The 20,285-nt window shown below is 38.7% G+C and overlaps 1 protein-coding gene across 4 annotated transcripts in view; it reads right to left on the bottom strand.

The window, feature by feature from the left end:
* Positions 1-873: 873 nt before the first annotated feature.
* The window catches only part of BMPER (BMP binding endothelial regulator), a 147,486-nt gene continuing 128,074 nt past the window's right edge, over positions 874-20,285 (bottom strand). For 3 of the 4 annotated variants that reach the window (XM_038164753.1, XM_038164763.1, XM_038164744.1), the window contains 2 exons: positions 8,792-8,922; positions 874-2,785 (listed from right to left, as the gene is read on the bottom strand). In XM_038164753.1, coding sequence (XP_038020681.1) covers positions 2,604-2,785; positions 8,792-8,922 — 313 coding nt within the window. In that variant the 3' untranslated portion in view covers positions 874-2,603. Of the gene's footprint in view, positions 2,786-8,791; positions 8,923-20,285 lie in introns of those variants that run through there. The other variant, XM_038164772.1, reaches the window with a different exon arrangement.

Below are 20,285 nucleotides of genomic sequence, written 5' to 3'. Positions count from 1 at the left end.
CAACCTTTTCTTAGATGGTACATGTGAACTGAGCAGATAGATTATAGCACTTAACCTTGCCTTGGAAACTGTGGATTTTGGAGGAAAAAGCTCTACAACACCATAAGGGAAGAACCACTTTGCTTAGAGGTAAAGCCATTTTCCTCTCTTCCTCAGTCTACATCTCTAAACTGAAAAGCATGGGTCTAGTGTGAATTAGGCAGATATGAAAAACTTAAACCAAGAAATGATTCTTCATTTTGAGATGACCTAGGTCAGGATTCAAACGGAATCATTTTAAGACCTAAAAATAGAGTTCGTCCTACAGAAAGACTGAGTCACCTCTTCACCTAGAATCAATTAAGCATTGCTTGAATGTGATCATTGGACTGAGAGAGCTGGAAGGGCTCTCCCTTCACCTTTCACTCATCTTTATGAGTCAGAAGAAGAGAGAAAGACAGACGTATACACCGTTCATGTATGCAGTTCACGTTACCTGTATTTTTATTTTGGAAACATTGAGCAGTAAGTGTTTAAAATATGCCCTAAACTAAAGGTAGGCAAATATTCTTTTAAATGGTTTAGACTCCTTATCTCAGCACTGAAAGCTTGCAGGCTGAAAAGCTCTTTGGTCTAACTGACGCTTTAAATTATTTTAATGACTGCTATTTTATATTTTAACTCCTTCAGCCCACTGCAATTCTAAATATCAACTTTGCCATTCAATTTGTACATGAGCCACATAAAACTCTTCTAGTTTCCTGCTCTGATGGGATCTGCACATTTTCAATTCTGCTTCCCAGTCCACTTGTGTATGAGTCTTCAAAACTCTCTCTTGCCAGTAAAATTGAATTATTTGATTGCTCCAAGAAAATGAACACAAAAGGGACATAAAAAGATCAAGCTGAGTTTATTTAAGATTTGGATGAACACCCATGGAACACTCTTGGCATTATATGCCCAGCTCTTTTTAACACTGTGGTGGTACAGCATTTTGGATAGTGTGGTGCCTAAGTTAACCAGGTTCACTCAGCATCTTCCTCCAGGGTGGGATCACAGAAAGGTTGTATAACCCAAGTGTGTTTACCCACTCACTTACTGTGAACTCAGCCCTGCTTAACTTCCTCAAAAGAAAAGAATTAAAGGAGAAAGTTGTTCAAAGCATTACAATGTGCAATTTCAATGCAAGGCATGATGGAAGTAGCTGCGTGGGAAGATATTACTTCATTATAAACCTAAATCAGATGCACAAAGATTTCTAGCATCTCCAGAGACCATTCCATCAGGCTCTACAAGAGCCTTTTCCAGTGAAGAAAAATAGCCCCCTGTCCCTTCAGGCTTGAGAAAGTTGCATGGCTTTTTTATCCGTTTCTATGAAATCCCATATTATTGCTTCTCCCCTGGGAGACTTCAAAAGTCATGCAAACTTCACAGAGCCCACATGTTCGTAAACCTCAACCAAAAGACCACTAAGGAAATAAAATGCAGTTCTCCAATTCGCATTTGACATTCTCTACTCGTTTTTGGTGGGGTGAATTTGTCTTTCTTCTAAACCATGCTGATAAATTAAATGAGTTACTAAGCCTGGCATTATTTGATGTCTTAAGGCACACTGAAATAAAATGTTTCAGCGTGGGATTTGATTTCTGCATAATATTTGGGGGAGACATGAAACAAACCTAAGCGTTTCAAACATGTTTAAGAGGCTAATATGCACATGAATATTTTCTTCAAGCTCCTCATTGTGTATTCACAGCTACTGCCAAACACAACAGAGATGGGGCATTAGGATATGAAATGGGAAGTGGTCAGATTTTCAAAGTGAGCTGTTGGGTGCCTAACACTTATGGAAATCTGGCCACGACTCTTTGGTGCCGTTCCAGAAAGAAATATCTCTATCCTGGCCATTGTCCAACCAGCTTTGGAAATCATTTTGCACAGTTATTTCAGTAAAGCATAAAAGCCAATCCCCAGCTTTCTCTGCCTGATTAAGCACTGTCACCAATCACTATGCAGCTCTAAGGTACGCATGAAATATTCCTAGATAAATCCTCCATCTCCAGAGAAATGTGTTTCCTGTACATCCAGGTTCTGTGTTGAAACTAATCCAGCCTGGCAGTGCTGTGGCCCTAGAAAAGTTTCCCTGGTAACGACAAACTTATGCAACGGCAAAGTCATCCAATCTTTTCATGCCACAATATTATATTAAAAACACCTGGTTTATTTATACAATGACTTACAGATCAGGGTCCTAGAAATAATAATACATAAATTTTATAGCAAAAAATATACATATTATAATTCATCCTTCTATGGTATATAGAAATTATGTATATTTGTGTGTGGACATATATATAAATATATGGGTTGCACTTACGTTCAGGGCACTTGTGTATGGACATGTGTGTCCAAATACACACAGTATACATTTATATATCTTTCTAGGTGCCATGTGTGTGTACTTAGAGACACACAAATACACACAGAGGAGCATATTTACACTCTGTGAGTAGACATGTACTTTGCAGAATCTGCACACAAACAGCTGGAGTCCTTCACTGGCTGTGAGCATCAGGGGGGGTCAGTGACCACCCGCACTAGTGTCCATGGAAAGAGAATGAATGTCACCGCTGTGGGCACAGGACTGGCTTGATGCATCTTCCTCTGTGAAGAACTAAATTTGCAGGGCAGTGACACCCTGCAATGCAGGGCTTGTTGCATGGTCCAATTTCATTCCAGTTGTCACATGTTTTGACACATCCTGGACCACAGGTATCATAAACTGCACCGTGTTTACACTGGGTTGCTGAAAAGAGTTGAAAGGAACAAAATATGCATATTACACACAGCCCCACAAGGAAATTTACTTATCTGTTTGCTTAGTTTCTATTGCAAATATCAAAAAGCATATTTTAGCATGACAATTACCTAGAGGAAAAAATGACTTGTAAAACGATTCCACTATATTACATAATAAATATAAAAGTAGCAAAATTCCTGATCAAAAGCTATCAAATCCACAGCAGTATTGAACTTTTTGAGAACTTTAACACAGCTAATGGCATATAAGGCTTTGGCAAGGTTTCTATCTATGTGCAGATGTATGCTTTATATTAAAGGATTAAAACTGTTTATTCATTACAATGCCTTTTATCAAAGATTTCTGAAACATTTACAAGGACAGACAGTTTTATTATCAGTTCCATTCCTACAGAAAGAAGAAGAGAAAGAAGAGTCATTCACCCCATTAGAATTTCTGACCCTAAGATTATATTTTCTATATTTCATGTTGCAGCAAACTAAATCAATGTTTTTATCCAGAAGCAGCATTTCTAAAACAAACAAATAAACAAACAAACCAAAATTAAAAATCAATTTTATCCATGCTGTTTTACCAAGTGATCACTGACAGTGAGGGCTCTTGTATTTAATGATTCCAGTATCTATTCATTAATTTATGTAGCTGACAGTTCAATGCATTTTCAACATAAAAAATCACTGAAGGCTCAGCTAAAAGCACTATAACCCCTCCAGATCAATATTGAAACTCTCAACATTTTATATCCTGCCTTCTTAGTATGGAGAATAATACACAGTTCAATGGCAAATAAAAGTCTCTTATTCTTTTTAACAGCTGTGCTGATGGCAAAAACAAGGACTGATAAAATAGTTCATAGATGGCAAGGGACTCTCAAGCATCCAGAATCATCTCATGCTATTTTCAGAAAGGTTATTGTATTAGAAAGATTTCTTCAACTTTGAGAGAGACTGAAGGTCAGTATTTCTTAAGTGATAATTTTCTTATGGACAGAAAGCACTGTTTTGTTGTGAGAATTGGCCTACAGTGTTTTTACAGTACTGCTATTATTCATAAAGAGAAAACAGAAATAAATTGATTAAATATATATGAGTGTATCAAAAAGGATGGAAGTCTTATTGCTAGGATATAATAAATTTAAGGGGTTCCTTTTCACCACTAAGGGATCTTCAAAACAGCATCAGCTTCTTTCAAGTTTTACTTGTGTATTTTATGGAATTTATGCATACATAATTCTCAGGATACAGATATTAATAAATAAACCCAAAATTGTGAAAAAAAATGATAGTACAGAGGCAAATTATCCTGGTGTTACAGAGAATCAAATGCTGAATATTAGATGGATATTAGATATCAGGGGAGAAAAAACCCCAACCTTCTATCCTTAAGCATAAGAAATCACCAAGAGCAACCTACCTAGAAACTCTCTGAGACATCTTTAATTGAACATTGTTTCAGAATAGGATGGAAACAAATATCTGTCTGTCAGCTATGTTCAAGATAGGTTTATTCAGTTTGTGAGCATAGATCTTTCGAGAATATTTTTCCAACTTTATATTTCTGTCTTGCTCTGCTTGATAAATTCCATGCATACTTAAGAAGGAACAAACAAAAGAAAAAACTAAAAAACAAGTATTAAATTAAACAGGAAATTTAGAAGGTGGGAGAAAAACATGCAAGCAATATTAAGCATAGAATAAAATGCTAAATTTCCAGGAAACTCTACACTTACATAGTGTGTTAAGAATAGAGTTTGAATTTTTGTGAGAGGGGAAACAAAACTGTGCAGATCTCTCCAGTGCTTTGCAAACAATGTATTAAGAGACTAGAAAAGCAGACCAAGACATTCAAGGATGCTTAGTGATTGTCCATACACAATGTGAATTTTCTAACAGGAACTGTTTATTCAAAGCTTTTATCCTTCCTCTCTGAAAATGAGCTTCCCTTTATAGGATCTCTAATTGACCAACCAAAAACAAACATTAGACTTCAGCACATATAGTTTCCATACAGAAAGCAATACAAGATTCAGTTTTAAGGCCGCACAGGTTTCATCCCACAAAGCTTTAGTTCAGTAATAGCTGGCCCATTCCTTCCACCTGAGCTCTGTCTGGGTCCCCAGCTGGTAGGTTTAAGGAAAGCTGGCTAAGGGTTCTTTTCCACTTCCTCATCTCTACCCAGAGCAAATGAGAATGTATTACAGCCTGCCCTCAGCAGCCATGGCATCTGTAAGTACTCCCCTTTCTGCTTTACCACACAAGCATGTGGGATGTCAGAACTCCTCCTTATCCTTCAGGCAATGCCATGTAGAAGATATGATGACTATTTTCTGCTGTAGGTAGACCATAAGGGCATTATTAACATGCTGTCAAGGGAAAAGTCAGAAAAGTACAATGGCTGCTCTTTAAGTTCCCTGGATGGCTTTTATTGTTGAGTGATTCAGTTGTTAACATGTGGTGTGATTGATCCAACATTCCACTTCATCAACAGTTTAAAATATAAAAGTAAAGACATTCTGCAGAAGTCTTCCCAGGAACTGCTGAAGTGATTCACTACTATGTAAACATGGAAAACAGAAGTGGTGTCTTTGCACCCTTCTTCTAACACAAATTCCTCTCTTAAAGAACTGAGCTCTGTTACTAATAACTTCCTTAGTACACTAGAAAAAAAAAATCAAAAACCCAAGCCCAACGTACAAAAGTTACTAATAATACTGTATTTTGAAACATTACCAGTCCCAACAGGATTTTTCCACTCTTCTTCTAGAACATGTGTTTGAAATGACAGATGTGAGCTTCCTCAGACCACTTTCTGAGCTGGTGGGATAATAGCCAGCTCCAGTCCAGAAGCCATATAGTCACATAAATCCAGCACTGTGCCTGAGCTAATAAACCCAGCCTAATAAGGCTACAGTTTGCAGACTAGATCTGGTTTAGTCCAGCCACTTTGGCAGTTTCACAGAGGAAGCTTCTGTGCCTGTCTTTGTAGACATGGTCGTAATTATTCAGGAGGAAATCTTATTCCCCAACAAAAAAGCCAAAATATGTAGCACAACTGCTGAAGGATTCCCTTAGCTGATGATAGCTGATAAACCTGATTTCAAAGAAAATTCTGAACGAATATTTGAGCATCAGTGAATGTTCTGGCTTCTTCTGTCAGTGTTACACAGTTTGGAGGTCTTCTGTAAGACTTCCTAAATGGCATTTCACTCGTAGTGCTTGAAATCAACAACATTCTCCTTCCAACAGAGATAAAGGTGCTGGATCTGAGCACTGACCTTCCCATGATATGCTCCTGTTAATATTTTCAGCTTTCAGTTCTCAGTAAGTATCCACTGAAAAGCCAGAATAGCCCTCCTGATGCATTTACGCAGGCAATAAAGCAGTTAAAGGAAAGCAACATATAGCAGGGAAAAAGAGTGACAACATGCCATAAAATTCTCCAGCAGAAAAGGAACCCAAAGGGGAAGAGTCAAAATCAGATATATGCTCATATTCCTTCACTTCAATTGATCACAGAGGAAAAGAGAAAATTGTTCAGATTTTATGAAACTGTTGTAGCATGTCAGCACACCAGTGCATTTTGCACCATATTATAGCCCTCATCTCATCGTTTTCTTGCATGTGTAGTCATGACCATGGCAGGGAGTTGCCTTCTACCATCCTTGAGTCTTCTTTCTCTTGGTATCCTGAGAAATGTGGCATTTAATTACTATATCCCAAGGCCTTTTAGCACTTCAGTTTACTTAATTGTACTTTATAAACGTCTTGTCTAGCCTTTCTTGGGTAAAAAAAAAAAAAATTTTTCTTTCTCCTTTCCTTTTCAAACCTCTTCCTTCCAATTCTATCCTTTCTTTTTCTTCTTCCATGTATCACTTTTTTTAAAATTTCTTCTTTCCCTCATACTGGCTGTCCTGATTTTTTAATTTCTTCTTCAAGAACCATATTTTTTCCTATGCCTATCCTAACAGGTTCAGCTCCCCACTACTTTCCATTGACAACCCATATCCTTTTCCTAACCCTCTCAGTTCCCATGTTCACAAACCTTTTCCTACCCTAACCACTTCCCTTACTCATTATCTTCCACTTTTCACTCCTCCAATAAATGACAGCTGACATTCCCTTTAATGAGCCAACCTCATAGGACAGCAAATCTCGAGCATTATTCTGTTCTCCAGAATAATGTAGAGGAGGATAAGCTATTGCACTGGGGGAGAGAGAAGGGCACGTAGGGAACAGGGCATGCAATTCAGCCTCCTGAGCATCCTATTTGGCTGGCCCTCCAGACAACACAAGTTTCCTGAAGATTATAAAGATGAGCTAAGCTTACAGCAGTTAGGGTAGAGCAACTGGCAACCACACAAGATCTGGTTTTACAAAAGTATTAAAATCTGACTTGCTAATAAGTGTACTCCATTTTCATCAGAACACAACTCTTGCAAGTATCCTGCCAGCTATGAAATGTCAAGCAGGAAATGAAAGTCATAGAATGCTAAAGATTTATTAGAGAAATTTTGTTTCCCACCTATGAACTTTTATCTTTAATTGAGACACAATAATTGCAACTACTTGTTTTGGAGAGAAAAAAAAGTCTGTTGAAGATTAAAATCTTGATTTTGGCCACTGGTACCATATGGAAAGCAGTGGATGTACTTAAATTTAATGCTTACTGTATTATTTACTTAGAAGATGGTGCTACTTATCTAACATGGGATACTTAAGTAAGTGTTTTGAGGGTACTTAGCCTTATACAGCTTATTTATATTTTCTGCTTAACAAGATTTCCCCTTTCCCTCTAGAAGAGATTAAAAAATTCATGTTGATTTAAAAATGTCTTTCATTAGCTTTAATGGAGGCTATGTATTTTAATTCCTTCATAATGTTCTCTCAAGGACTGGTTTTGCCTCAGAAAAGTTTCGTCTCTTTGGTAAGATGCCAGAAAAAAAAATGTGAAATGAAGCCTCAATTATTTAAGTCGTGATATGTCAACACTTGTATAAACTCCTTAAGGCAGGGGCTGCTAGCAAGGAGTTTGTATTCTTTTTACAGCATCTGCCATAGTGAGGTCTCAGTCTGAAGTGATTTGGAAAAAAAAAATCATGATGCTTGCTTCAGGTTCTGCATGGATCAGCTACCAGATAGATAGATTAAAATTTTATATATATATATTACTAGTGCTGTCCAAGACCACATCCTTGAATAGGGTTTTCACTTAGTGACGCCCTGTTTGGATTGTCCTATTGCTTTGTAAGGAAAAAATGAACCTTTTGGGAACAGTCCATCAAACATAATTTGCTCTGTCACTCACCCATCCCTGCTAAAATGCCTTCAACAGGAAAGGAAATTGAAGTTCAGAGTAGACCCTGAACCACACACAATCACCAAAATGGACCACAGAGTAATAGCTCTTAGACGATCACAGAATATCCTCTCATTGTTTATTGGTTTTTTGCAACTACTGTTAATTGCTTTACATAAATCTGAATACATTTCCAGGCAAACCAATGCCATTACTGAGTGTCCTAAATTAATGAGACCATCATCAGGGGAAATACTCATCTGCAATATTGCATTTTAGTTCAAGTGCCCATAGCCACAGGCCATTGCTTCTCATGGAGGCAATTACTCACAATTACTTGCAATTAACGCAGTTTCAAACCACACAGTGAGTATGGACCAATGCAATTATAAATGCAAGTTTACATTTTAATATTTGCACTAAACACACTCGCTCCTCTTTCCTTGTCAAACCTACTGCAATTATATGTGCATGTTATCCCCAGAAATATAACTATGTTTTGACAGGATGTCAAAGGAGTTTAAACTTTTTCTGTAACCAACAGTTTACATATCCTGAAAGAAAAACTTCCAAGAACTTCCAAGCTGCTACAGTTCCTGTACATTTTTGATCCTGCTCCCCCAGTAAAAGGATAGTATGATCACAGCCTATTAGCTTATGCAACAGCTTACAAAGAAGCAGTCTCAGAATGCTTACCTGCACAGTTCTGCTCCGGCACCCAATGGACTTTCAGCCCTTCCCTCTGACAGGCTCGGGCGTATGCCAGGAATGACTCACAGTAGCAGTTTTTATGGATCGGACACTCACACATGTCTGTCACACACGACCTGCAGAACAAAACCCCAAAACAAATTAGAAAGGAATGCTGTGGCAGATATCTGCCCAAGGGTTGGAGTTGTTTACTTTCCAGTCACATAGCATTCAATGCCACAGCAACTTGTGCTGAATGCTAAGAAAGTTAGAGGCATCCCTGAGATTCCATCTCAAGGGCTCATCTCTTTTTTGGTGTGCTACTTTAATGCAGAGAAGCCTCCAGAGCACCAGGGGACCACACAGAAACAGGGAGTTGCGAAGACCCAAGAAATGTCAGGTAGAGAGGACTTAGACCATAATGAGGGAAGGCAAACTCCATTTTTGCAATGATTTTTTGTCAACATAAGATAAAAACTTTTTATTCCTAGAAAGTAAAAATTTAATAATTTTACCAACAATCATCACAGTAGTGTTAAGTGTATGAATTCTGTAGGCAATGAGCACACGTCCCTCCATGCAAGAGATGATGCCTTCTCTTCAGGTTACCTCCAGACTCTTCCTGCTTTGAAGGCGTGAAAATAGCTATTATATGCCTGTTTTCTCAGCAGCATCACTACTAAGTGCCAGACTTTAAGACACTCCAAAGGAACAGGGCTGATGCAGCATAACTGAGCAGTTTCATGCTAGGAAATTCCTCAAGCACAGTTTATACCACCCAGACTCTTTTTATGTGAAAGTACTACAATGACAGGGAGCAAAGCTGCTAACATGACCCTATGTGAAACTGCTACTGTGGATGTCACCACTATATTTCAAGTTAGCTCGTTCAGAACATGTGCCTATTTGGCACAGACCTAAAATATAACTGGCAAGAGCCAAGAGTTTTGCAGTTGGTGATTTCTTCATATGCAAAATGTTTAGATGGTTCTGCCTGTGTAGCAATGTGAATTCAGAAATGCTGAGTATCTACCACTCTCAGTAGAATCATTAAAAGGCAGGGACAAGGTATAGGGAAGGCATGCTCTGAAAATCACACCCTCAGTTCATCTGCTTTCCATTGAAGGTGCTCTGTGCATGAAGCTTGGGTGTCCATGGTCAAAGCCCCCCTGATCCATGCATGTTTGGGGGCTTTTCTGTTTCTGAGAGGACAAAGGGACAAATCCTCTTGCAAAGATGAAGGGCTGAAATGAAAAATGTGCTCTTCATGTTAGTTGCTCTTTCTGTGGACCATAATATGAATTGTCTATAGGAAAAGGATAGATATAGACTTAGCTTCCCAGAAAGTTTTCCACAGAAGAAGAGGTAATAGTTTGGAAATGGTGCAAAAACCTCAGACAAAGTAATCAGGAGCCCTAATGCCCATACTCTAGAGTAATTGAGAACCCTTTATTCAAAACTAGGAGAAAGGATTAGTGATCCCTTGAACACATACAAGCCTGTTTCTGTAAGTCCAACAGTGCCCCTGAAAGAGGAGTATTTCCCCATGCCAAAGTCACTAGCTGCTTCAGTGACCACACAGTTCTGCTTGACATTTTCCTGAGTTTTAATAAATTTACTCTCAGTGGACCTCAATATGAAACTACCTAAAAAATCACTGTGACAAATAAGTAACACAACTGCTAATGTATAAAGGTTACCTGTCCTTGATTTACTGATATATATGTGCTGTGAATAAATAGAATTGCTTTGGATCAAATATATAACATGCTCGTAGTTACAGACCAGTTGTTTTCACTTGCAATAACTTTACTTTCTAAGGACAATGTCATTTTATTTCACTTTAGTCCTGTGGTAGGTCCCTTTACATCTTTTCCAGTAACAGATGTTGCTGTATGCATATCACAGCTGATAGGCAAGGAACAGATTAGCACAACATCCTTGGGGTAGTTTGATGTTGTCAGCTGATAAAAGACCTTGTATAAGCACAAAGGGTCACCTTTTTACGTGACACACTAAATAACTTCACACTGTTTCCATTGGCCACAACATTACTTTGTGATCTCTTCCTATTATCTCAGCAGCAGGCACTGCTCCATATACCCCATGCAATTTAAGAGGTGCCTGTCTCATTTTTACAGTGAAGTAGATGCTTGCTTGCTACTGAAACAAATCATTATCACAAAGAAAGTCTGTATATAATCTCCATAAATAGTTGATTGTCAAGGTACCATTTTATCATGTTTCTGTTTCTGTGCCAGCCCCCTTTATGAAACACATTTCACCGCTCTCCACTCAGATTTAGTTGTTATTGATGTCCATGGTGTTTAGGGATGCTTGCCAGTATCAGCTTGGCTATATGTTCAGCAATTTCTTTGACTAAGAACTTATGAAACCCTAAATCTGAGGTATTTCCTCTGCTTTTTAGAGCATACCATTTGTTTTGGTTTTCTTTTTTGTACCATTACTCGGAGAGAGATGTCACGCCTTGCACTGAGTCCATGAACCTACAGCTACCTCAGATGCTTGCATCAGAAAAAGATGCAAGATCAGGAAAACCCCAGGCTCACCATCAATCACCCAAACTTTTTAATAGCTAACATGGGAAGGCTAGCACAGACCCTGGCAAAGCCTAGGCATAGTCTGAAGGATTAGGGAAGGGAGGACAGTGTTCCCAGTCTGCAGGAGGGCAGCCATGCTCTTTGAGAGCGCAGAGCTTAGCTCCTATATGCATGTGAGCAACACCAACTATCAACTCTTGGCATTGAAACGGCCATGGACATCCAGGCATGCTCCAGAGTGAAACATCTGAGCTTTGGCTGGGATTAGCACTATTTGCTACAGTGTTCAATATGGGGGTCCATTAAGGAAGTAGCATGCCATGTGCAACACAAAGAATCTGCTGATTAATTACATACCAAATTGCTGGTGTAATTTTTATTTTCATTGAGTGTTTAATCCTGGTGACAGCTGCTCGGGTTAAGCCCTAGGCTTAGCTGAGGAGCCATTGTCAGATTGCAGCAGTTTTATAAATTAATTACAATTTCTAATTATTTGTACAGTTAATTAAATAAATCAAAAATGAGTGTAAAGAAAACTATATCCACAGCTGCCAAGCCTAGTGGATAAAAATAAAACCTCCTTTTATTTCCAAATGAAAGGGCAGTTCTGAGCAAGGACACAGAAGTAAAAGATTTCCATTCTCTGGAGGCTGGCTCTGAGGCTGACCTGCTGATGGCCCATGGCCAAGCATCAACTTTGCATCTGTTTTTTAGCAAAACTTGTTTACTTCTTACACTTAATTACATTTCTCACATTTATTATTGCTACAGTTGTGTTAAAGGGCTATCATGGGATGATTTACCAAGTAAATTGAAAAACTGATTATTGTGTGCTATCCTAATCCTTTCCCCTTGCAAAAAACTTTGGCATGCCCACAGCTTTTGTTTTTTATCTTCTCCAGTGATACATTTCAAAAAAATATTCTCTGCTTCCCCAGATTCTGCCTTCTCATCATTCTTCCCTTGAATCGGAAAAAGAGATTTGGTGACACTTACTGCATGTACTCTAATCTGACTGGACTGTTCAAACAACAAAAAAACCAATTTTAATAAAACTTTGGAATTATGCCAATAATGAAGCTCTATTGACAATTTACTGTACTGCACAGTAATGGAGACTTTGGGTCTTGTTTGGTATTGTGACTCTTAACCAAGAACAAAGCATTTGTGTAAATGAAGTAAAAACTAATTAGAAACTTAAACATCAAAACATTACAGTCAGACAGAAATAATCCCACAAGAAGGCTACAGCACAAGTTACTTATAAAATGAAGCTATTTTACTAGCCATGGAAATACAAACAAGATACTTAGTTCTGCCCTCAGTGAAATCATACAGAGATGCAATGATGTTGTGGTCCAAAAGAAAATTACATTTATTTTAAGGATATATTTACATTTAGAAAAAGAAAAACACTTGGATGTGACCGTGCACTTTATCTGGCATCCCTGCTCCAAATAAGCACCAGAGAACAGCCAACCTCTGAGTCCTGGTACCAAGTGCCTCACTGTGATCCCTTTTGATGCTGTCTGTGCTGCCTGCAGGGTATGTGTCAGAGATGGTGTTAATTGGGTGTGTATAATCACAAACTGTTGCAAGGGGAAATCCATGAAAGTGAAGGCATCCGGCAGCTGTGGGACACACCCTTGAAGGAGACAAACACACACTCTGCTGCCACATCTTCAAAGCAAACTGGATGACTACACTCCTTCAGCAACAGCTCTTTTTCATATTAAACTATGGAAAGTCTCCAAGTCCCACAAAGGGCAAAGAACAGACTCCTGTGCTACATGCAGTATTTAAAAAAAGAAAAAGAAAAGATCACAGCATTGAAGCCTACAGCCTTAGTCTGTGCCACACAGGATTGAAATTGCAGATGTTCACTTGTGGAACATCAGCAGTTCATTTTCTCTGTGATCCACATGAATCCAAACCCAGAATCAACCATCTTAGGAGGGGCTTAATTTTCCCCCCACATTTCACAACAGGAGTATGATGTGCATTTTTCAAACATTTTGGTACCTTTGGGTTGCTCCACACAGATAGAAAATAATATCTTCTTCTTTCCATCAGTAGATCTCAAGAGGTTTTACAAAAGCAATTAGAGATAGTGCATCACTACATACATTTTGTGTACATAAGGAAGCATCAGGTGGTGATGGGGTTTGTTCTCTCTACACTTGAAATAAGCTGTACACTTGCAAATTTCAAAGCCTAAAGTGTCATCTGCCTATGGAGGAATATTGATTTCCAGCCTCACTATGCCATGAGACATGACTTCTTGGGATAAATTTTTATTGGGTAAGCCAAATCAGAGTTTTAGTACAAGCTTGGTTTAATTTTTTAGGAAAAAATAATGGCTATTTAAAGTTAGTCTAAAGTTAGTAAATTAAAGTCAGTAGTTAAGTTGAGAGAAAGTTTTTTTGGGCTGTTTTTTTGAAAAAAATTCAAGGAGCTGCCATTATTTATGGCCCCAGATAGAAAAGACATTTCACAAAGTAAGAAGATGAGAAGACGAACCATTTTCCAATGTATAATGGAAAGTCTCATGCGGATGCTATCTCAAACTCTCCCTTGTCTGCATGTGCATTAACCTTACTGAAGTATTGAAATATAGTATGTAGAGCTGGAGACTTATTATAGCTTTGAAGCTTGAGATCAAAGGCCTGAGATCATTCTTTCTTTCTCCAGAGTTTACTAATATTAATGCACAACCAGCAAGTAACTCAAAGAAAGTAATTTTGGAGGCTGCTGAAAACACAGAAATTCTTAGGTTTATTGAGTATTCACTCAAAGCACTTGCCTGAGGAATTGACTGTTTCATGCAGCAAAGTCAGTCATTTTCAAGGACCATTTCTTCCAAGACGAGGTAACCATGTCTGTACTCCCTCTGTGCTTTTCCCACACATCTTAACATTGCCTTAAATTTGGGATCAGATAAAGGCATCCATAAGAAAGTTAAATCATCAGTGCCCCAACCCTTTTTTCTGGTAAATGTGAAAATAAGGGCCCATAAAAACTGGCAAGCAGCTTTTGTGCACTTCACACTGGAGAATGCTCCATGCTGAAGAATTCCCTGCTCAACAGGCTCCAAAATGTCGCTACGAGTGTGGGAGCAGAAAGGGAACTCACAGCTCATCTTCAGTGAGCTGTACATAACAAATGTACTGCAGGCACATCCTCTCCATAGGGAAATCTCATTTCTGTAAAGAAAGCATTGGCCATAATGCTTGAGAATATGACTGCTGTTTTTTTGGCAGAATGCAGAGGAGAAGTTTGCAGCAGTAGGCATTTGAATCAGGCATTCAAAGTTCATTCTAATTCCTGATTTTTCTGCCACTTGGATTCAACCATGGACTGTATTGCCACACTAAGATAAGCAGAGAGAATTATAAAATACACAATTCCATCAAAGGGAAAGAGCTGCATGTGATCTAAGATTTATGGGGCATAGCAGTCTTGTTACACACACATTGAAGAGTCCTAATTTAATTCTGAGTATCATCGTTCCTGGTCCAGCTATAGACTTGGCACTCAGATAATTAAACAGAATCACACAAGATACCCATATCCATCCCTGCCTTGCCAAGGAACCCTCCCAAAGCAGTTATTTAGAGTAAACATAGAAAAAGAATGCTTTCAATGCAAGTGGTAATTACTGCTGGTAATTTCCAACATAGCAAAGACAGACAGCCATTCAATTTTGATTTCTTCGCATATACATCTTCTTAAAAAACATCAGAACCCATACTTCCATCACAAAGGATAACCAAAAACAGTATTTTCCAAACGCTGAATAAATGAATGTCCATGTGGACCTCTGAAAGAAACTATATTGTGCTGCACAATATCACCACAAGCCTACACTATGTGCTGCTAAAAATATTATCCAAAAGCCTTTGGATAAAGCCAAAAAGAGTGTTCTGCATGTATTTTTAACCTTTATATAAAGAGTATTCTGTGCCAGAATTGTGTTTCATTGCTTTAACCAACATCACCCACAAGAATATGGCAAAATTAACAATGAAACATTGTGGAACATTTTCTAAAACCTCATGAAATAGAAGTTGTCAAGACAGCACTACTCTGCCATATTTATAATCTCTCTCAACATGCAGTACTAGTGGTACACGCACTTAAAAGGGAGGAAGAAAGAAGAACCAAATAAAGAATGAAATGGCACAGTAGCCTTACCTACTTCCTTCTTCATGATAATTGTCCTACTAACGTGTCAAGTAGGCTTTTTTCATCTTGTGCTTGGATCCTTACAGGCATCTGTGACTTTAATTGTACTTTCTGGTCTTGAGAATGAAAGGTTGGCTAAAATCCCTTCCACAGAGAAATAGCTGAACAATGACTAAGAAGGACAATGTAGTCCCATGCTGGACTCCAAGAAGCATCTGGTATGACTCAGAATATTTCCTAGAGCTGAGCAGCTGACTTGCCACCTTTAGAAAGAGTGGATTTTTGCTCAAAACACTCTCAGCAGAATATGGAAATGCCACCCACACCTGTGGAAGAGCTGACCCCTTGCACTACCACACATTTTTCAGAAAGTGGAAAAGAGTTTTCACATTCTCTTCTTCTGTTTCTGTTTCTCTGCACCATGCAGAGTTTCACCTTCATTGTGCAGCCACAGCATTTGAAATAAACAGTCCTGGCATTTGAAAAAAAATCTGTATGCAGGAGAACTCAAGGGCTTTGAGTTCATATGTAGCATATATCTTGAAGCGAAACAATTAAAAACCACTCCGCTGTGCACATTACGTGCGACTCCATAACTGGAATTATTGGAATGAAGTGGAAATACAGCATAAGATTCTTAACCCATTTCAAACAAGTGCCCAAGATAACACTGAAAATAGCCATCAAAAATATTCTCATTTTACTTGTGTACTGGAGTGGTATAAATAAAGTTTGTTCCACCCTCTTTGAAGAGATTACTGCAAAAAGGATTTGGCTGCCTGTACGTTGTATAATCTGTGGATTGTATATCTAACTGGAAAATGCCAGGACCATAATAACACTGCACAAGAGCAGAGTATCCAAACCCCCTATAAAGAAGTCATTTGTAATAAAATATTTGGATCAACAATAATATGAGAGAACCAAATTTAGGAATATGACCTGGAATCTGATACTGAAGGTTCAAAAGGTAGAACCTGCTTTCTGAAGAGATGTATTTCTTCAGTTAACTAATATCCATAGTCATCTGCTTGCAAACATCCATCACATAACTGGCAAAGGCAACAATACCTGTATATGTAAAGCTATATGATAAGGCTTATCATGCATTTATGCAAAGTTTTTGAAAAACATATATTAGATGCTCTACGGGTTTAATGTTCAGGAAGAAAGTCAACTCCTAAAGGATTTTCCACCAAAAATCCCACCTTTCATAGGCCCAGGGGACTTAGGTGTACAGCCTATATGTTCATCACTGATTTCCTATGGCCAAATTGACCAAATTTGTGTTTCTGGTACCCCATCATTTATCATAGAATGTCTTGGGTTGGAAGGGATTTTAAAGATCATCTAGTTGCACCTGCCATGGGCAGGGATGTCTTTCACTGGACCAGATTGGTCAAAACTCCATATAACCTGGCCTTGAACACTGTCAGACATGGGACATCCACAGCTTCTCTGGGCAATATGCAGAGTTCCAGTGCTTTATCACCCTCACAGTACAGATTTTTGTCCTACTATCTAAGCTAAACCAACTTTCTTTTAGTTTGAATCCATTCACCCTTGTCCTATCACTCCAAGTCCTTGTAAAACGTCCCTCTCCATCCTTAGGTCCCCTTTAGGTACTGGAAGGCCACAACTAGGTCACCCTGAAGCCTTCTTTTTTCCAGACTTGAACAATCCAAATTCTGACAGCCTGTCCTCATACAAGAGGTGCTCCATTCCTCTAATCATCTTGCTGACCCTACTCTGAAATTGCTCCAAAAAGTTGATGATCTTCATATGCTGGGGACCCAAAACTGGATCTCACAAGAGAGTAGTGGAGGGGCAGAATCACCCCCCTCCCAAGCCACAGACTAGGAAAATTCCTAAATTTCATAATGTTTAGGATTCCTTAAGCCAGTAAGACTCCTTATCATAGATCCTGTTCTGACATAATACAGCAATATTCAAGTTACATGACTGACCACATCATATGCATATATCAAGTCTTTCTTAAGAGAGGAAAAGAAACAGAGAATGTTTTAGTGGACCTTTTCAATGTCCACATTATTATTCTACATTTCCATTCACTGTGTGCAATACTTAGCTTAGCACTTACACTGCTAAAGTGAATTTGCCTTATGACAGAGACACTCCATCATAATGGAATTTTCAGTGTCCTCTGGCACAGCTACCAAGGAAAATCCATCATAATTTTGATCTTTTACATTATGTAACTGACATAAAATTTTATCTTTTTTTTTCCATGTCTAGACTTGATTTTTAAAGAGTACTTCCCCTAGCTCTCTAGTCAAGTAGAGACTGAACTGCCATATCTTATCTAGAAAAGGAAAAAACCTAGTAATTTTAACTCAATTTCAAAAAGACAGACACATGTTAATATCTTACTTTATACATTAAAGTACTTTCAATCAACAGTTAAACTTTGTTATTCTGTTTCATACAATGTAAATGAACATTGCATGGACTAAATGGCTCTAATATGACTGCATCAACTTTCACTCTGGTAGACAGAGAGCCCATTAGTGTATTCTGTGTGACAGCCCTCATCTGAGAAAAGCCAGAGGTTTTGCATGAGCTTATAAACATCCTAGATAGAACCTCAAAAATTATTGAGAGGTTTTAAAGTCATGGCCCTACAGAAACATAAACTATGTAGATATACCAAAAGCATATTGTCATAGTCATTAGATAAACATATAAAATGATACAGGTTTCAAATCTTCAAAATAAAAATTCAAACCAGATCATCTCCTTCTGTCTGCTGACAAAATGTACTGTGGCCCTACTATACTATCTGTCATAAAAATATGTCATATCCAATAACAAGCACAATGAGAACATGAAGCAGGAAATACTTCTGAACTATAAACATAAACTGAAGTTATCTTCAGCTTTTGATGATGATTCACTGTATATATTTCCAAGGAGGTCTTGTGATATAATAATAAACAGGCTGGCTAGTTTAGAAACTCACATTCTTAAACTCTGCAGAGCCCACTCCTTGGCTTAATCCATATAAAATTAACTTCAATCAAGCAGTATTTTTCCTCTAGGTGGCTGCAGAGCATTTAAAAAGTTGCTGGCTCCAGATGGAACAAGAAAGAAAGACAACAATGGAAAGACCTGATAGGACTGCTATTTAGAAAACAGCTTTCTCCCACATCTTGCTTTCTTTGGAAAACAACAGCCAAACTCTCATATCAGCAAAGACAGACTCACTGAGAATGCCATCTTCCAGCCAGTCACATCCTCACAGTGTATTTCACCCCTGAGGTCTCCCTCTTTGCTCTTCATCAAAGTAGTTGCTAAAAATAGGACTTGGATGAAGTGGCAAAACAGCCAGCTTACCTGAATTTAAAAACATAGAAAAACTCTGTTTCTGGGTTTTATGGCTTCCTGTGTGGTCCTGGCCCAAACCCATACAAAGACATAGGCTCATAAAGCATGATTGGGACAGGATTCAAACACATGAATGCAAAACTGCAGTCTTGGAGGGGTTACCCTGACTCCAGCAAGGCTGACCTTTTTCATAATGGATATTTAGCTCCTGCCTTTACATTTCCTCAGGCAGCTCTGCTTTTGCTGTGCATAATCTCGCAACCACGTGGGCATTGGCAGGCATAAAGCCTGACTGACACCCCAACAGTGAGGCCTGTCAAGGATGGCTGTCTTAAAACAGTGGCAGTGCTGCCATGTCCCATTCAGGATTCGATACCAGAGGCAGAGGGTGAGCAGAGTGAAAAGGATTCAGCCAGGAGGCAGAGACCTGGTTTGTGCTCTCTAGTCAGTTTGACGTAGCCTGCTACTTCACACACAGAGAGCTCTGGATAAGGTATGCTTTGCATAGTGCCACAGTTCTTTAGCCTTCCTGACTGCAAGATCTCAAGTGCAAAACACCATACAGAGCATGAAAACACAGTGAATGAAAAGCTGGCTTCAGTGAAATGGATGGGGATTTTCCTGCTGACAACACAGGAGCCAGGACTCAGAACTGTCATCAGCCTTTTTTTTTCTCGGTTCTGTACTTCAAGGCTTTGAAGGATCCAGACTCATTCAGGACACCACTGAACATTAAATTCAAGCATTCTGAATTTAAATGCTATGAATTAAAATTTCCTGTACTAGACATAGTGACTCCAAGACATATCAGCCTGGCCCAGGAACCACAGAAACCCACATAGATGTTATAAAGCCAGAATGACCTAATTCTGGGTGAAGTGGGATGAGATGATATGAGCAAACAGAGCCAAGGTTTGTTCTTGAAACTTACCTTCCAGTGAGTTGGTTTGGGCATGGTCATTTACTTAGCTAGATACAAAGGCAGTTCTGATGTAAATCAGCAGACTTTAAAGAGAAATTGCAGCCACATGAGCAAACTCTCCCTATCACAAAATAATCACAGTTTTTTTCCCTGTTAATCTGTGCGTCATGTCCAATGGCAAAGATGTTAAGATAAATTCTGGGCTTAGTCCTTTATACAAAGTACTAAACATGGTTTTGCCTCTTTTTGTCTGGGCAGAGACTATGGAACGGATCAGTGCTCCATGCTGGCCACCTTGAACCAGTTGCCTGATGGAGCCACAAGGCAATTCGTTCTCTCTCCATCACTTCTCACCCCATAAAAATCTTCCCTGGCCTCCCTACAGAAGCAGCGGAAAGATCTCGGAGCTGTACCAGTTTGTTAGGAAGCTTGCTGTCAAACTTGGCAGTGGCTGCAAGCTACTATATCCTTTCTCACCAGCAAAGTT

This window comes from Motacilla alba, chromosome 2, assembly GCF_015832195.1.
Source record: "Motacilla alba alba isolate MOTALB_02 chromosome 2, Motacilla_alba_V1.0_pri, whole genome shotgun sequence".
Classification (NCBI taxonomy): domain Eukaryota; kingdom Metazoa; phylum Chordata; class Aves; order Passeriformes; family Motacillidae; genus Motacilla; species Motacilla alba.
This window is presented reverse-complemented; position numbering and strand designations above follow the sequence as displayed.